At 38.1% G+C, this 16,271-nt stretch overlaps 1 protein-coding gene across 1 annotated transcript in view; it reads right to left on the bottom strand.

The window, feature by feature from the left end:
* Nucleotides 1–15,346, bottom strand: part of LOC150101251 (uncharacterized) — a 187,878-nt gene extending 172,532 nt beyond the window's left edge. The window contains exon 1 of the mRNA XM_090402196.1: nt 15,170–15,346. Within this exon, the coding sequence (XP_090258322.1) occupies nt 15,170–15,346 (177 nt within the window). The remainder of the gene's footprint in view (nt 1–15,169) is intronic.
* Nucleotides 15,347–16,271: the final 925 nt, after the last annotated feature.

The raw sequence follows: 16,271 nt of genomic DNA, 5'->3' as shown, positions 1-16,271 counted from the left end.
AATAACTTTACATTTCTCAACATTAAGCTGATACCCATTAAATTTTGTTCATAATGACTGCCTATTTAAGCCCTCCACATCGCATCATCAGCAAACTGAATATTTCCTTTCAGGTTATTTCCTCATTTATTCCATCATTTATGTACCAATTACAACAGCAATGGTCTCATCACTGAACCATGCAGCACACTACTAGTCGCCTGTTTTTGCCTTGATGCTACCCCTCCAGCAGCCACCCTCTTAATCGAAAAAAGAATTATTCATGTCCATTCCCATTTGTTATCATTTGTGAAACAGAGTTCCATGCGGTATTCAGTCAAATGCCTTTGCAAAAGCCAGTAAAATCATCATGCAGCCATTTCCTGTATCCAACTCAGCTGTTACTCTGTTATATTATTATTAAGGCATGACCAACCCTTGACAATGCATGTTGACCCTCATACAGGATCATATTTTTTTATCTATCCATTCTTGAATTCTCTTTTTTTACCAATTTTTCTAGTACTTTTACTACCATGCCTGAGATTGGTCTATAGTTTGCTAATGCGGTTTAGTACCTCCTTTATGCAAAGGAATGATTTTGCCCTCTTTTCACTCCCTTGGAACTCTACCAGAGCAACGATTTTAAATAAACAGCGTAGTCAAAAGGCATTCCTTTGCACATTCTTGAAAAACTCTAGCTGATATCCCATCTGATTCCATAGCTGTATTTACATTGATATTCTGCAATACCTCAGAGCCTCCATTTCATCCACCTCTGTTCTCACATTAGCGTCTGCCACATAGGTTAAAGCAGTAACCTCATGAGGAAGATATATGCTTCCAAACTGGCACTCAGTAACTCAACTATTTTAACAGCTTCTGTCTCCTCGTGACCATCATCACTCATTAAGGTTAATCTTTCATAGTTATTCTTCCTCTTACTTGTGACATAACGAAAGAACTATTTGGTATGTTCTTTGGATTTTCTGCAGCATCCCTTCAGTCCCCCTCCCCACCTTTACTTTCTGCACTGAATACTCCAATATTTTTTCTCGAGAGACTACATTCCTCACTTGGTCATTCTCATACGCACTCGCTTCAAGGGTGCCTTCACACAAACTCACTCGCTTCCACCCTAATTGCTTAAGTTTCCCTGAATTTGCACTTCAGCATACTCGGTGAACAAAGCTCTCTCCAGATACCTAACACCAAAACCATTAAGGTGCAGTCCAGTATTGTACAAATCCTTCTTCCCATCAAACAGAGACCACTAATTCTAAATCATTTCTTTTGCACAGTCTACGTATAGACTTATTGGCTATCAATGCCCTCCTCCTCCAGAATTTGGCTCTATCATAGCGTGTAGAGACTTAGTCTTCACCTTTTCACTCCTCAGTTTTGTCTCTTCTAACAACTTTCACATCATCCTCTCTCATAGAATACTTCTTGCCTCTCAAATCAATGGTACCGACCAAGACGATCATTTCCTTCGACTTACTTTTTGCATCCGGATGGCGTGGGTAATATCGTGAATTTATGTACCCGGGGAAACACGATTTTATCACACTTAAGTACCCCCCACCTCTGATCATTGAGTCTGTGTACATAATTTTCTGCTCAACTTGTTTTTCTAGTTTGTTCAGTCGGTCTTTATTTCTTCGGATCACCTGCTTTCTTTTTTCAGTCCTGCTAAACTCTCACTTCTGCAATTTTTCAATTTCGCGCTATTTATTAATGTCCATTTCATTCTTCTGTTTCACACGCCGCACGTTCAATATTAATAGCTGTGGTAAATCCATTAAACATAATAAAACAGTATCCACAATAAAAACGTAAACAGATATTGATAGAAATGATGATGGTTTGTGAGACACAAACCGAAATACCTATATTTACATTATGGTATGTAAATTAAGCCTTTTTTTCTGTGAATATGCATTTTTAGTATGCTAGAATAAACCTTGTTACCATTGAGTATCGCAAACCATTTCACTCATTACGTGGTGATGAGCGTAACTCATCAGCGACCAGAGTACGCAACGGTCTCCTGTTCAGCCAAACATCAGCTTTTTCTGATTGATCAGTTTAATCGCATTATTTCATGATTGCAGAAAACGCAGACACTGATGTCCTAATTCGGACATCAGCAATTAAAAAAAAAAAGAAAGCGATTGGATACGTTAATAATTATTAGTACACAAGTGAAGTTTTAAATGTAAGAACGATTAGAATCGCAGTATTATACGTTATTTTCAGACTGCAGCACCACAGAATTTTCTCACTTTTTTTTTTTTTTAATTGGTATGCAAAATGGATCTCAACCAGCAAAGTCTCTAAGTGAAATAGCTTAGAACTTGAATCCATTGATATCATAAACAGATACTAATGCATAGGTTCCCAAAATCGGGGAACGTTAGCATATGATGTATAAGTTCACAATGGTCAATGAAATCAGAGAAATTATCCGAGTAGTTCTACTTAGAGTGGATCATACGTGGCAGAATGTATGAGGCCCGTATTAATGGAATGCAGAACTCCAGCTAACGGATGATAACTACTGCTTTGCATAATGTCCACCATCTGTTTTGGTCCAGGTGACAGGGTAGGTAAACAAACAACGGCCCCGAAGTAGATTAAAATTGACAAACGAATATGAGATTTCAGTAAAAAAGTATTGTACCAGCAATCATCGAAATCCATCAAGGAAAGTTGAGGAAATTTCAGTGGAGAGACTACACAGTCTCTCCAGTGAAGCACAATCAACGCTAAGATGATTCGCTGCCTCTTCTCAAAATTGCGACTACATAATAACCCTCCTTCACTCAAATATTCGTACTTTATTCACCTAAAAATACACTTAGAAGCCCTAAATATAAAGGAATCGCGTTCTCCCTTGTCCCAGCAATGTCCCATGGCATAAACGCTGCATCCAATTAAATAGGAAAAGTGTCCAGAATAATTAAATTAAACGCATAGATTGTTACAGTTTTAATTGCTTGGTCGTGATTCCAAAAACACAAAAAAAAATTCAACTTATTCTTTAAGGAATACAAATTGCACTCAAGAGAAATCGTTTCTTCTGGATTACTTCCGAATGTGAATGGAACCAGTCTTTTGAATTACAGGTCACATGACCTGAATCCCCAGAACAAAGTCTCTTTAAGTGGGGTGCGCGTACCCCACTTACATTATTTTTTAAACTTTTATCGCCTTGCTACGATAGGGCGCAGTGGCGCGAACTCAGGATCTTTAGGGGATGGGGGGGGGGGGCAAGGTGAGTTGATTTGAGAATAGACACTATTCTCATTGCATACGACCTATGATCAGTGGTGAGCTATGGAAATTTTAACAAAGGGTTCGCATCGCCGAGCAAAAAAAAAGAGCCGTATTTCACACAAAAACTTTTAATACAGCTTATGTACAAATGCCAATCAAAAAGTATGAAGGGACAATCAAACTGTAAAAGCTATCATTTTTAAACCAATATTTCCTGATCTAAACATGAAATATTTGCACACAATCATCTGTGTTAATTTATCTTACATAAGAAAAACATTCTTTTACTATCAAAATATAATATAAGAATAAAATCTTTCATAATCGCACATATGAAGTAGTCCGCATTTTTTATAAACAAAATAAATTTCTTTTGTTTGCGATAGAAGTTTTTATGACAAACAAACAATCTATAAATAAATATTATCTAAACACAATAATATTGAAGTACGTTATATTTCTCTTTGTTTCAGACTTCAAGTGATAATCAACGGTACCAATCGAGGCACATTATGTTATAGTCCTATTTATTTATATGCGATTACCAAAAGTGAATTCTTATTTGTAAAATGGTGGTAACAGTAACTATAATATTTTATTTAATAAAATCACTTTGTTAGGTTACCGTGCGAGTTTGTCGCTTAATATATTTCAAAAAAAATCTTGTTTTTTTTTTTGAAAAAAAAAAAAACAAGTAAACAAGAGGCTCGCAAATTTGAGAAAAATTTAACAAAGGGCTCGGGCGAGCCTCTTATAGCTCACCACTGCCTATGACTGAGCATCTGCAGTGATCCACAACACCCGTGATCTCCTCTGACATCGGATAAACGAAGTAGCGCTGGATCCGCCCAAGCACTACTTCGTTCACAGCGGCCGTAATTCCGAAAGCTATAGGACATTCCCACCTTTTGTGACCGCTAATTTACAAATAGTATAGAAATAGAAGACATGACACAACATAAAAAATGAATTTTAATTAGGAAAAGATTTTCTAGTGTTTTTTTCTCTCTTTTATCTGGGGCAAGTCCCCCCCCACCACCACCACCACCACCCACCCGGGTGTGCTACTGATACGGCAACAACAATTCTATTTTTATCTGTAGAAAGTTTTACAGAAATCGTGTGTCTTGTTATGTACAGATTGACCTCGCTTACTTGTTCGTCTGGTTGATATCCCTATCGCGTTCCAGCGGCGTAGTTCAAGCTGTTTTCATTAAAAGTTCAAATAGTTCCAACTACGCAGTTGGGACTCCATTAAATTTTGGAATTCTTCGTTAATTTATCTTAATTGCTTCTCACTGCTTAGCGTGCATCCATTCATGTTGAAGCGTGTTTGTATCACGAGCTGTATTTCTGACTATGTAAGCTCTATCTAAGACTTAAAAATAAATAATAAAAAATATACACAGACACACACACATGCATATATAGAACCGGATTTCAAATTAACCTCTTACCAAACAGAAAAACTTGTTTTTCTCATTTAATTTTTTAAATTGTGATGTATTTAAAAATGTGTTTAATAATTTTAAAAAAATGTTTTGCGCGTTGTAATTTATTAATAAATACTTCCATAATTATTCGTATTTGAATGAAGTATTCCGACTTCTCCCAAATTGCCTTCGCCTGAGAGGGGATGCGCGAGTGCTGTAACACTGCTTCAGAAGAAAAATAGATAAGACATGTACTACCAGTAAAGATAACAGGGAGTTTGGGTTGATTAAGGAAGCGATGGAATTCCGTATACCACATTAAATAAAAGGATAACTGAGATAAGCATAGCGAGTACATGAAGAAATCTTCAGTACTAATAATGCGAATCATGATTGTAATTCAGAAGGTTGAACATCAGTTTCTTCCCCTCACGCACACAACAGTGATTTTCTGGCCAATTGTTCAGCTCTTGCAACTGCTACCTAAAGCTGCATTTTTTTTTTTTTAAAGTGCTGATTGATGCATCGAGTTTGCAAACGAGCGAGTGTTCAAGTAGGCTGCAAGACGGATGTTAGGTTCTCTGAAATCCATGACTTTAGCTGCTGCTAAAAACTACCCTACCACGCAATTGCACATCATCCCCATTGGTGCCGCTTAGCCCTGTGACGTACGCTTGTCATGCCAGTGTGGAACTAAGAGAGTGAACGAATCAAAAACATTACTTATTTTCACTCGGTCTATCGTATCTTGCTTGCTATCCCACAGTTCTCTTTGCTTGACAATTGTAAAAGCGGTAAGGTGATTGGGATTGGTCTCCTATATCTCATCCATGCATCCGAATATGATTCCAAGTGCTGTGCGTCATGACATGCTCCCTTGCAGATCAACGATGCATTTCGTGATCCCTTTGAATTGCAAACTAGCCTACGACAGAGAATTCTTTAAATCCTCCGATGTCTGTTTCTCATTCACAATCTGTCTGACTGCGTCACTGCTACCTATTGGTTTAATGTTTTTTGGATTGCGCAACCATTTTCACTACATTCTACAGACACTTGTGCGTGAACACTCCAATCAGAATGGTCGGTTTAGTGCTATACATGTTTACTGCTACACCTCTCACAGTGGATTAACGATATTTACCACTGACTAACACTATTCCTGGATGCTTATATAAAATTTTACGACCACCTAACATTAACGAACCTATGGGTTTCACGGATGATGGAGGTACTTATTAGCTTGCAATCAGTATATTCTGCATCAATAGCGAAATTTGGCCCTTTTGACGAAGCCTAGAATACACAGATTGCCTTCATAAGGGACTTGTCATTAGCCTATCGCATACGGACGGTGGAAGGCACTGCAGCACATACCACAAATATACAATCGACAGGCACAATATGCTGGCCTCACAGCTTTGTTTCGATGGCAATTCCAACTGAATCAAACAACACACATTCCCACTTCCTTCCACTGATGTTCAAACTACACCTCAAACTTTTCGTCGTCCATTGGAAATGCTGTCATCCGTGCTAGTTTTATACATTTTCACTTTTGTTCTGCACAACACATTCTTAATATCTGCCCTAAAAATCAAATATTTTAGTGGTAAAATTCTTTCCGATGTAGTTCATGAATTTGTCGTCACTTCTAGTTTGCTGGCCACCAGTTGCAGATGTTGGCACTTAAAGTAACAACTTAGATTTAGTAGCAATTAACGCTTTGTCTTGATACAGTCAGTGATTTTCTTTAGATGGGGCCCTCATATCAGGTAAAGAAATGAACCTTGCCCAACATTTAGCCTCCTCATATGTTTTTCATATGAAAATATGACCACTTCGAAGGGTGAGTGGTATATTTAATGATATGATAATTGATTCTTGCTGTAAGAAAGAGAAGGCAACGCGTGTGAAAACGTTACAACGAAAATATCTATCATTCGGGATGTATGCCATGCATCCTAAATGGCGTGGACAAGTTCACATCATCTTTACAAAGCAGAGAAGTCTTCTTTTGTTGAGAATTACTGGATCAGAGCTAGCATGGCTAATGGGCGTAGTGGAATACAATTTGACTTTGCGTTGGCATTGCCTTTCTAAAATATAATAGTTTAGAGAGAATTTAATTCCGTATCATCAATATAGGCTGCTAGAAATACCGTGGCTTTAAAATGGCACACAGGAAAGTCTACATCCTCAACGAGTAAACGTAAGGTTTCATAAATGATTGCAAAATATTATTATTTAACACCTCCAAGAAGTCCAAAGACTCATCGAGGGAGAGTGTGCCAACAGCATCGAAAGTCCAACTACTAACCGCATTCAAACTTGGTTAACCTTTTTTGTGAGCCATTAGAAGCAGCGAATCTACCAATCTTTGCTGGCATATTTGCAAAAAAAGAAAGGGAAAAACTGGAAGTGAAAAAAAAACAAACTGAAAATTGACATTACCGTAATCAGGCATTAGTAAAAATATTCAATGGAGTGGAACAACTTTGTATATCAAGCATTTGTTGGCATTCAAGTTTAAATTCAAGTGTTTGCATACACCTGATTCAATTAGGAATTTGATTTGACATACAGCATAAGACTCGCTATTGTTTCAATTTCTTCATATGCCACTTGCATTCAACTACATGAGGAATATTTTTGCCCTTCGTATTTTCGCGGACGTTCTTGCTTACCAAAAAAGCTTCGTTCATGTTCTCCCTCCCACTTACTAAATCCATTACTAGGGGTTTATACAAAAACCAACTTTTGAGAAAACCAGTTTTCGAATTTTTACAAAAAGAAACGAAATGTAATAAAAAAAGTATACTTATTTTAAAATTTTAGTTTAATATTTATGGAATTAAAAAAAATAACAAAATAAAATATACTCCATACAAAACCAAATAAAAAACTAAAATAACAAAAATTCGTGCAAAATATAAATTATAAAATTTTTATTCTAACGAGTATTTTTCTTCAGGAAATATGATTTCAAAAAAAAAAATGTCCTCTGAACGATTACTTAATCTTGTTCTTATTCTGGATACAACATTGCCTGAAACAGAAAAACTCACTGGCTACTGAATTTGGTTTTATCGTTTTTAGGGCAGCAAATAATATTCTTTGTTATTCAGTGTCTTCAGATTCGATATTTCTTCAGGTTCCTCAAGAGACCCGTGAATTGATTTTTCCACGGCTCAAACCTTTCTCCAGGCGTACCGCTATATTTAATTCAGGATATCATCTCTACCAGTAAGAGAATTTATTCTGGAAAAGCGTGATTTGTTGGTCCCAGTGGCAAAATAAGCATTTCTCTACAATATTGGCGATTTATTTATACTCATTATTATTTTAATTTTTAAAAATTAAAATAATGAGTGAATATATAAACAAATTTTGACAAACGCATATTCCTGATAATGGTACTCCATTTCTCAAATAAATTTATAATCAGTGCAAGCTATAAATGTAATATTTTTAATTACAGAACTCGCATTCTTGTTTCAGTGTGAAGGTTGTGGTTATTTAGCTAAACACAGCTTCTTAATGTCTGGTTTCAATCGACTTAATTTGAGTCTTAAATCGGGTCCAACATTCGTCTTATTCCTGTACTTGTTTTTGATATAAATGAGAGAAAAACCCACATTCACAAAAGGTAAGTAGTTGCAAACACCAACAGAACTTTTACAACTTTTTCTGAGGTCATTGGGTATTCATTTCTTCTTGCCAACCAGAATTCTGTTAAATCCATTTTGAATCTTGATCCTTTGCCTGAGACTTCCGTCGCAGGACAGCTCGATCAGTTCATCTTTCTCGGAAGGAGTTAACGTTTCTGGTGAGGTATCATCAATGGAAAACGGCTCTCTAATCCAAAATTCTGAAGCCAGATTTTCAGGGAAGTATTCCTTGAAATCTGTGATTAGACTCTCAAGATGCTTCTTTATATTCCCTGCCAGTTCGCTATGAAGAATTTCATTCTCAGTTAAGAAAGCATCCAACAATGGAAAGGAACGTGTTTCCAGTATCGATTTCTTTAATGATGAAGCCACATTTTTTATCTAAAAGCCGCAGTTTTACCCTGTGCCAAGAATAAGGAAGTAGCGTACCCTGCAAACTCGTGTTCAGCTGGCAAAATAAATCTCCCAGGTAAGCCACAGTTCATCAGTGAAATAATTCAAGTCTGAGTATTTGTCAGAGAGAAAAATCTGTACTTCTGAACGAAGTTCAAACAGGCGGCTCAACACATTTCCCCTCAACAGCTACCTAACTTCTGTGTGAAGTAATAGAGAATCATGTTTAGCACCCATTTCATTGCACAAAATGGAAAATAGTCGTGAATTCATAGCTCTGGACTTCATGAAGTTCACAATTCTCACACTTTCCAAACTGTCTTCAGAACAACAGGCATATTTCTTGTGGCTAAAGCCTCGCGATGAATGCTACAATGTACGAATTTTTCTTGTGAAACTACTTTATGTTTTGCAACAACGCCACTGTATTTCCCAACCACTGCACGTGCTCCATCAGAAACTCCATCAGTTGGTGGAACAAACACCAAACACGTTTATTCCATTCTATATCATTCATCTTCATAAATTGGTCTAATTTTTAAAAGATTTCATTTGAGGTTGTTCGAGCAGGCAGTGGTTCACAAAACAAGAACTCTTCCTTCACTGTTTTCTCATCTATAAATCTTATGTACGTAAGAATATTGGCCATGCTCGCAATGTCAGCAGTTTCATCCAATTGAATGGAAAAATATTTACTAGCCTGAACGTTTTCTATTAACTGCTCCTCGACATTTGAAGACAAATCTGAAATTCTTCGTGATACGGTGTCATTGGATAATGGAATCATTAAGTTGTTTTGCTGCATTTCCCCCCAAAATTATTCTTACTATATTTGTAGCTGCTGGTAATATTAATGACTCTCCTAACGTGCGAGGTTTTCCTGCCTTAGCTATTCTTAAACTGACTTCATAAGATGCCTTCGTGTTAAATCCTGAAAATTAGGATGTTTGTTTTTTCCTTGCTGACAAATCGGACAGTTTTCTCTGGAAATATTCCCAAGGTTTGTGTTTTAAATCGTCATCCTTGGTTTCAAAATTACGTTTAAGAAGGGAAGGCTTCAAAGAATGTTTTTATGGCGTTTCATAACAAATCGCACACTGGGGAACAGGTGCGGTTCCTTCTCCAATATATGTGAAACCATATGATAAATAACTAAGATTATGTTTACATTGTGTTGTACGGGGCTTTCTGTTGCATTCTTGTACAATGATGTCCTCCGTTGGTTGGTTAGGATTCGAAGTTGTGGCTTCTGGCAGAGAATTTTTTCCCCCGCTTGCACTCATTTCTCCCTTCGATCTTTTTGAGGACCCGCTCGTTAACCACTTATTCATGTTCCGGTTTCTATCCTCTGACACAAACTACATCTAAATAAATAAGACAATTTCACAAATAAAATCCCACATTCAAAGACAATAATCTAAACACTACTACTTTCTTAAGTGTAACTGCGGCTCAACAAACAACAACGGACAAACTGTTTCCCAGTTGTCCGATCAAATATATTCGAGTTGCTTTCTCTCATTGCATTTGATTAATACTTATTAAATTCAAATTGAATTTCCGTATTATTTTTGTGTTACTATACAAAAGTTTAATGATAATGTAAAATCTAATTGTTTTCATTTAGTTGCATGAAATATTTTAAGTGGAACTGTTAAATATTTGTGCTTACATTTTTAATTCTCAATTCATGTTGCTAGTAAAAAAATATGTTCATTTACCCTTTTATTTTAAACTCTGTTTTCGTACCACCCGCCAGTGGCTCGCGTACCATAGGTTGAGAATCCCTGTTTTAGAGCATCGCCCTGATCAATAGTTTCTCCGTCTCCGATATATTCAGCAAATTTTTCTAATTTGAGAAATTGATTGTAATTGTCCGACAACATAGGGAATCCACAGTCGTTATTTGGATCAAGAGAATTAAAAAAAAATCCTCGCCCTAGTCATCTTTATCACTCGTAACATATACATCGGTTTCAAGTCAAAATGTTAACGTTTTTAATTAAATGATTAATTTTTACATATTAATTCTAGTATCTTAAACCGGATTTTAAATTTTACAAATCAAAGAAAAATCGGTTTTTGAAAACCGACAAACCCTAATCACTACCTCAAAGTGGCGTAGCTGAAAAAGAAAAAAAAAACTTTAACAGTTCGATATTTGGGAGTACCTCTGGAGAACCGCCTTAAAAAATTTAAAAAAAAAAACGAACAATTATAAAAATTTGTCTCATGCAGAAGTGATTGGAGGTATCTTCCTCCGGAAGACGCGCAACTAACGCTTTTTAATGATGCCTTCATTTCCTATTTATACAGCTAAGAATATCGGTAACTATTCGTAAGTGGTCCCACATGAATCCTGCCCACCATCAGGTCCATCAGTATAAGTTACTGGTTTATATTAGTCGCTAAGTAGGTCAGAACCCACTGGGTTAATTTTGAAATATTACCGAATCAGGCAAGAAATTCTCCCCAGCTCAATCTCTGACAGCACCTAAAAAGTCCACAAACAAAAACATTAATGGTGTTAAATTGTGCAGAAGTCAGACTTCTGCGCAATTTCTCACCACCGTGCTTCAACAACGTTGCTGTCGTTCACAATTGATTTAATTTCCAGACGAGCAGTTTGCGAAGAGGAATCCAAAAAGTGTTGCAAATAACTAAATTCTATCCAAATTAGGTTTTATTCTTTGTTTTGAGTACGTTTTTCCAGTTTAGATTAGTAGATGTCTATAAGATCTCTGCTTACACGTGAAGAAATCATTGATTTCTTCAAGTATAAGCATACGTGTGGAGTGGAAATTTTATGTAAACCTGTAAGGAAGCGAGAAACTTCTTTTCGGTGCTTTCAATCTTAGAACAGCGTTTGTAAAAGGACCTCAATTTGAGAAAGAAGGCTGGGATTTGAAATGTTCGTTTCAACGGGAGAAAACATTCGGCTGTTTTTAGATAATATCTGCGAAACTTGTTGCTTTATTAATCGGATTCGAAACCAAATTAAACGAAACCAAAATTTACTGCCTCCGCTGGCCTTTCGGCGATAATTTACTCGTCGGTCACGAAGCCGAAAGTAACTTCGCACGTTGCCTGGACAGTTATTGCCGATTACAATGCATCTGGACCCCTGCCAAACGCACTTTCATTTCATGAATATTTTCTCTTTCGTACTTTCTGTTAAAGGAGCTCGAACGCACGCACTGGAAAAGGAACAGCTCTTGAGAAATGACTCGAATTTCTCAATACGTTCTGAGAAATTGCAGGCAATGCTGGCTTTTTAAAATTAGCATTCGCTGCGCACAATTCATAAAACGCGGAAGAATTCTCCAAAATCGCACGCATGCCTCACTTCCTTTTCTCTTTGGGCTAATCATGACTTTCTTACCTTGATTTTTATTTTGCAATACGAACGTGGGTTCTCGTTCAAAACAAACATGGCTGCCGCTTTCAAAATACTTCCTTTCGGTGTTTATTTAGATAGTTGTATCACGAAACATATTCCGCTCTATTTAGTAACGACTCAAATGTCGTCCATCGACGATTTAATCAGTCTGCAAAGCGGATGGTTTTATTGTCGGATAGGGCCCAAAAGGACTTTGGCCAAACATGCGACATTGGCTGAAAGGAATTTGCGGGGAAAGCATGAATGCCGTTAATTAAACGGGGGGGGGGGGTATTCTGTAGTTTAATAAGTACGGAGGAGATGGCAGTTTTCTTTCGAAATTCGGATTTCCTTGCCCATAAGGGTAAACGTTGCTGTGTGAGCGAGGGGGGGGGGGGGAATCAAAACGCTTAAGTGTATTTCCACTTCCACGCGCTTTTCCATTCTTATCATTTGGTCTCGCGCAGTCATTTTCCGACCAAGTGCAGGTTTGGTTGAAAATCCTTGAGGGAGTGAACTCGCAGAAGAGAAATTTGGATGCTGTAAAAATAAGTAAATTAGCGTATAATTGGCGACAGTTCTTCCGACAAGGCCCAGAAGGACTTTGGTCAAACCTGCAACACTAAACTCTTCGGGCTGCAACGAATCTTCGAGGAAAGCATGTGCTCGGGGCTTTGCTAAATGTGCGTTTGACGAGCAAAAAAGACGTTGAGAGGAAAAGAAAGAAGCAAATGACTAAATCCATTTAATCTGACGTTGTATGCGAGAGAATATAATTAATGGGGTAGAACTCGACGAGAGGAGTCGCCGGTTCGTGCTTGCGACCCGCCTTAACACGAAATTTCACCGCATAAATAGCTACTCCGACATGCTCTCTTCCGCGCGCAGTTTCCTTCTTTTCGTCGATCGCAAATCACCTTCTGAAGACACCACGAACGCTTCGCAATGTCTAATTCCACCTACAAACCACATTCCATGCGAACTGACGGACTTGCAGTAAATTATCAGACGCGTTGGGTTTATCATGTGGATTCTGGAAAATTTCTCGAGCCAAATTATCAAAATTTTCGAAGGATTATTAAAGTTGTTGATGTCACATTTTTATTGCACATCGCCTACAGCCGAGTGAATATCATCTTCCCTTTGAGAATTAAAATTAAATTTAATATTTCCTTTCCAACCGCGTTAAACAGCGAGATTTGCTTTCTGTTCTTCACAAAGCAGGGAGCTAATCCCTCTGAGAACAACCTCAACCACCAACTCACCTAATCCCCTAAAAAGAGTCAGAATTTCTTCTGATTCCCCCCTCCCCATAACAAACTGAACCACTGACAAAACGGTGCAACTAACACGCTGCTTAGCGAGATGAATTTTAGCACGTATTCCTCGTGCGAATCCGACAGACAGACGTGATCTCCATATGAGTAACTGCTCACGCGCGCGCCCGTGTGCACAAGTTTCATGCTTCTGAAAGTTGCAGATAAAGAAAGAATATACTTGAGATATTTTTCTTCCGAGCCAAATTCAAATGAATTCTTTCGCGCTACATGCGGACAAGCTGTTTTCGAAAGAAAAAAGTAGTTTCGCTCTTGACTGACGTGGGTTGGGTGCGGATAAATAAGCAACTGGCTTCTCGTGCAAACGAGATCTTTAGAAAAGCATTGTTAAACCCTTCGTTTTTGGCGATGCCTCCAAAGCTGAAGTGAAGACATGGCTTTGTCGAGGTAGCCACTCTGACCTCGCCATCCACAAATGCATTACACCAATTTCTTGCTACGCTCTTAGAAATGGTTACTGATTATCGTTGAATATGAAGTAGAGTACCAAAACTTATTAATCGCAGCAATAACAACGCTGACGCCACCTTCCGGTAACTGCTAAAGCGGCTTTACTGGAAATGAGTAAAACATGTAAGCGGTTATTATGATCAGTTAATGTATCCGATCTATATAATACACGCGAGTTACAGCGTAATACGGTGATATTTATTCTCATCTATTGAAAAAGAAGAAACTGGGCTCCTGAAAAAATAACCCAAAAGAAAAACGCTATCATCAGCGGAAGAATTATGCTTACGCCATCATTCTGCCGAAAATATTACCCACGATATTCATATCGCGAGACTCCATATTTTGTACAACCAGTCCCTTCCGCATCTCTCTCTGCAGCCACACCCACTTATCCACAGAGCGCTATCTCTGGGTGTTTGTGTGTGTCTCTCTCGATGTTTGTGTATTCGTTTTTAAGCCTTTCTCCCTAGGCTTTTATCCGCAACGCTTCTCATATTCGAGTGTTTGGGTTCGTAATTTCGTAAAAAGTCGGCATTCATGTGTCTGTATGAAACAACACGAAATTCTCTCGAAAGTTTAGATGTGACATAATTCTCAGAAATACACACAGCGAACAGCTAATCAGTGAGATTGTGCTGCGTAATCAGAAAACATTTCTCAGTCGCTTGCTCCGTTCTCTTTCTGGGAGAATACGCAGACTAAGCTATGCGGTTCTGCTTAGCCGTGAATACCGATTAACATAACAAAGCAATGCACTGTTGCAAAGCATGTGCAGATACAAGTTAAGGAATTGGATCTATCGTAAGAAACCACGATCGACGATGGGCATTTAGATTAACTTGAAGACGAGCCCTTTTAGGCTACGACGTTGTTGCCGCAGAAATGAAAATAGTTCAGCACGAATAAAACTGTCGTTAAAAGAGCGAACAATTTTTCCGAAATGGATCGATAGCCAGCATGTTTTGTGAGACGTTAACGGGCAGTCCTATGCGAGGAGGAATATTTAACCGCACTTTCATTAAACAAGCAAGGAAGTTAATAACTTTTGTAAAGTCTTCGGTGAGCCAATAACTTTATCATAAACGAAGATACAAAATTGTTCTCCTTAAAAGAATGAAATGGCTGGCGCGTGGAAGCGAAGGAGACCGAAATGTAGCAGTTTCCTTTATTTACTCCGCAGTAGCCAGTTCTACACGGACAACATACTCGCAGGGGAGTCACCTCCTCGTGTAACATTAGGCTTACCTGTAGACTATCCTCGTCTCCCGCATTGAGTCGGTACCATTCTCCGCTGTTCACATACCGGGAACATCGCTCTCCTTTAGTGAGCTTCGCGAACTCCACCGTAACAGGAAGCGCGGTGTAAACGTTACCTTTCTTGCTTTTGAAGCGAACTTGTTCGGAAACGGACAACGAAAACATTTTGTGCACGATCGAAATTCACCCAATCTACCGGCTGGGAGACATATATCAGATGGCAGTCTGCAGCTGCAAGTACACTTAAATACACAGAATGTTCCCGTTGCCTTAGCTGGAGCGCCATCTGATGGTCAACGTAAGTACTGTTTTAGAAATGCAACAAGAGATAAAAATGGAAAGTAAAATCAATGTTTATCGCATTATTTTGAACATTCAAAGTTATCTTCGTTTATTAAAGAGAGAGAAACTAATAAAATGAAATACATTTTTTTTTTCTTAAATCTGAACCTCCGTAAATAACCTTGCTTTGACGTGTGTCGCGTGCACACTGCAGTGCTGCATCTGGCAAAAACTTCCCGCGTTTTGTGCTCAAGAAATAATTACTGGCGCGATCTTCAGTTCTAATCATAATAAAACAAATATTCTTCAAATGAAATTGAGAGAGCAAGCCGTTTTTAGCCTTGAAGGGGTCAGGCACCAGTGAATTTCTTCAGGTATGGTCACGAAGATTCTCTAGAACAGAACGTGGAAATTGCAAAGGCTCAACAAATATTATGGATTGTGGAAAAAAATCCAGTTATCAGGATGAATTCCTTACGATTGATCCTAAGTTGAGAGGGTGGCTAACAAGTACCCCTGTTTAAGTGGTACCGGATTCGACATTGTGCTGAATGTCGCCGTTCTCGATTTAAGCAGGGAAAAGAGTGACGAAGATAGTTGTTTCTTCAATATTACCCAAAAGTTGCTCTTCTTAATTTGAATTTCCATGAAATGGACATGTAGAGGGGAAGCATGCTTTCACGTGATGGGCTCACCAGAAAAGCTTCAAGATAAGAGCAAGCCGATAACGAGAAGAACGAACTTACAGCAAATGCCATCCTACGCATAATCTTATGAAAGCATTGCAGAACGAGAATGTTCACATTAA

This window comes from Typopeltis vanoorti, chromosome 12, assembly GCF_054136105.1.
Source record: "Typopeltis vanoorti isolate ZY-2024b chromosome 12, IOZ_Tvanoo_1.0, whole genome shotgun sequence".
Taxonomy (NCBI): Eukaryota; Metazoa; Arthropoda; class Arachnida; order Uropygi; family Thelyphonidae; genus Typopeltis; species Typopeltis vanoorti.
The sequence above is the reverse complement of the archived record's forward strand: the minus strand, read 5'-3'. Positions and strand labels throughout refer to the sequence as shown.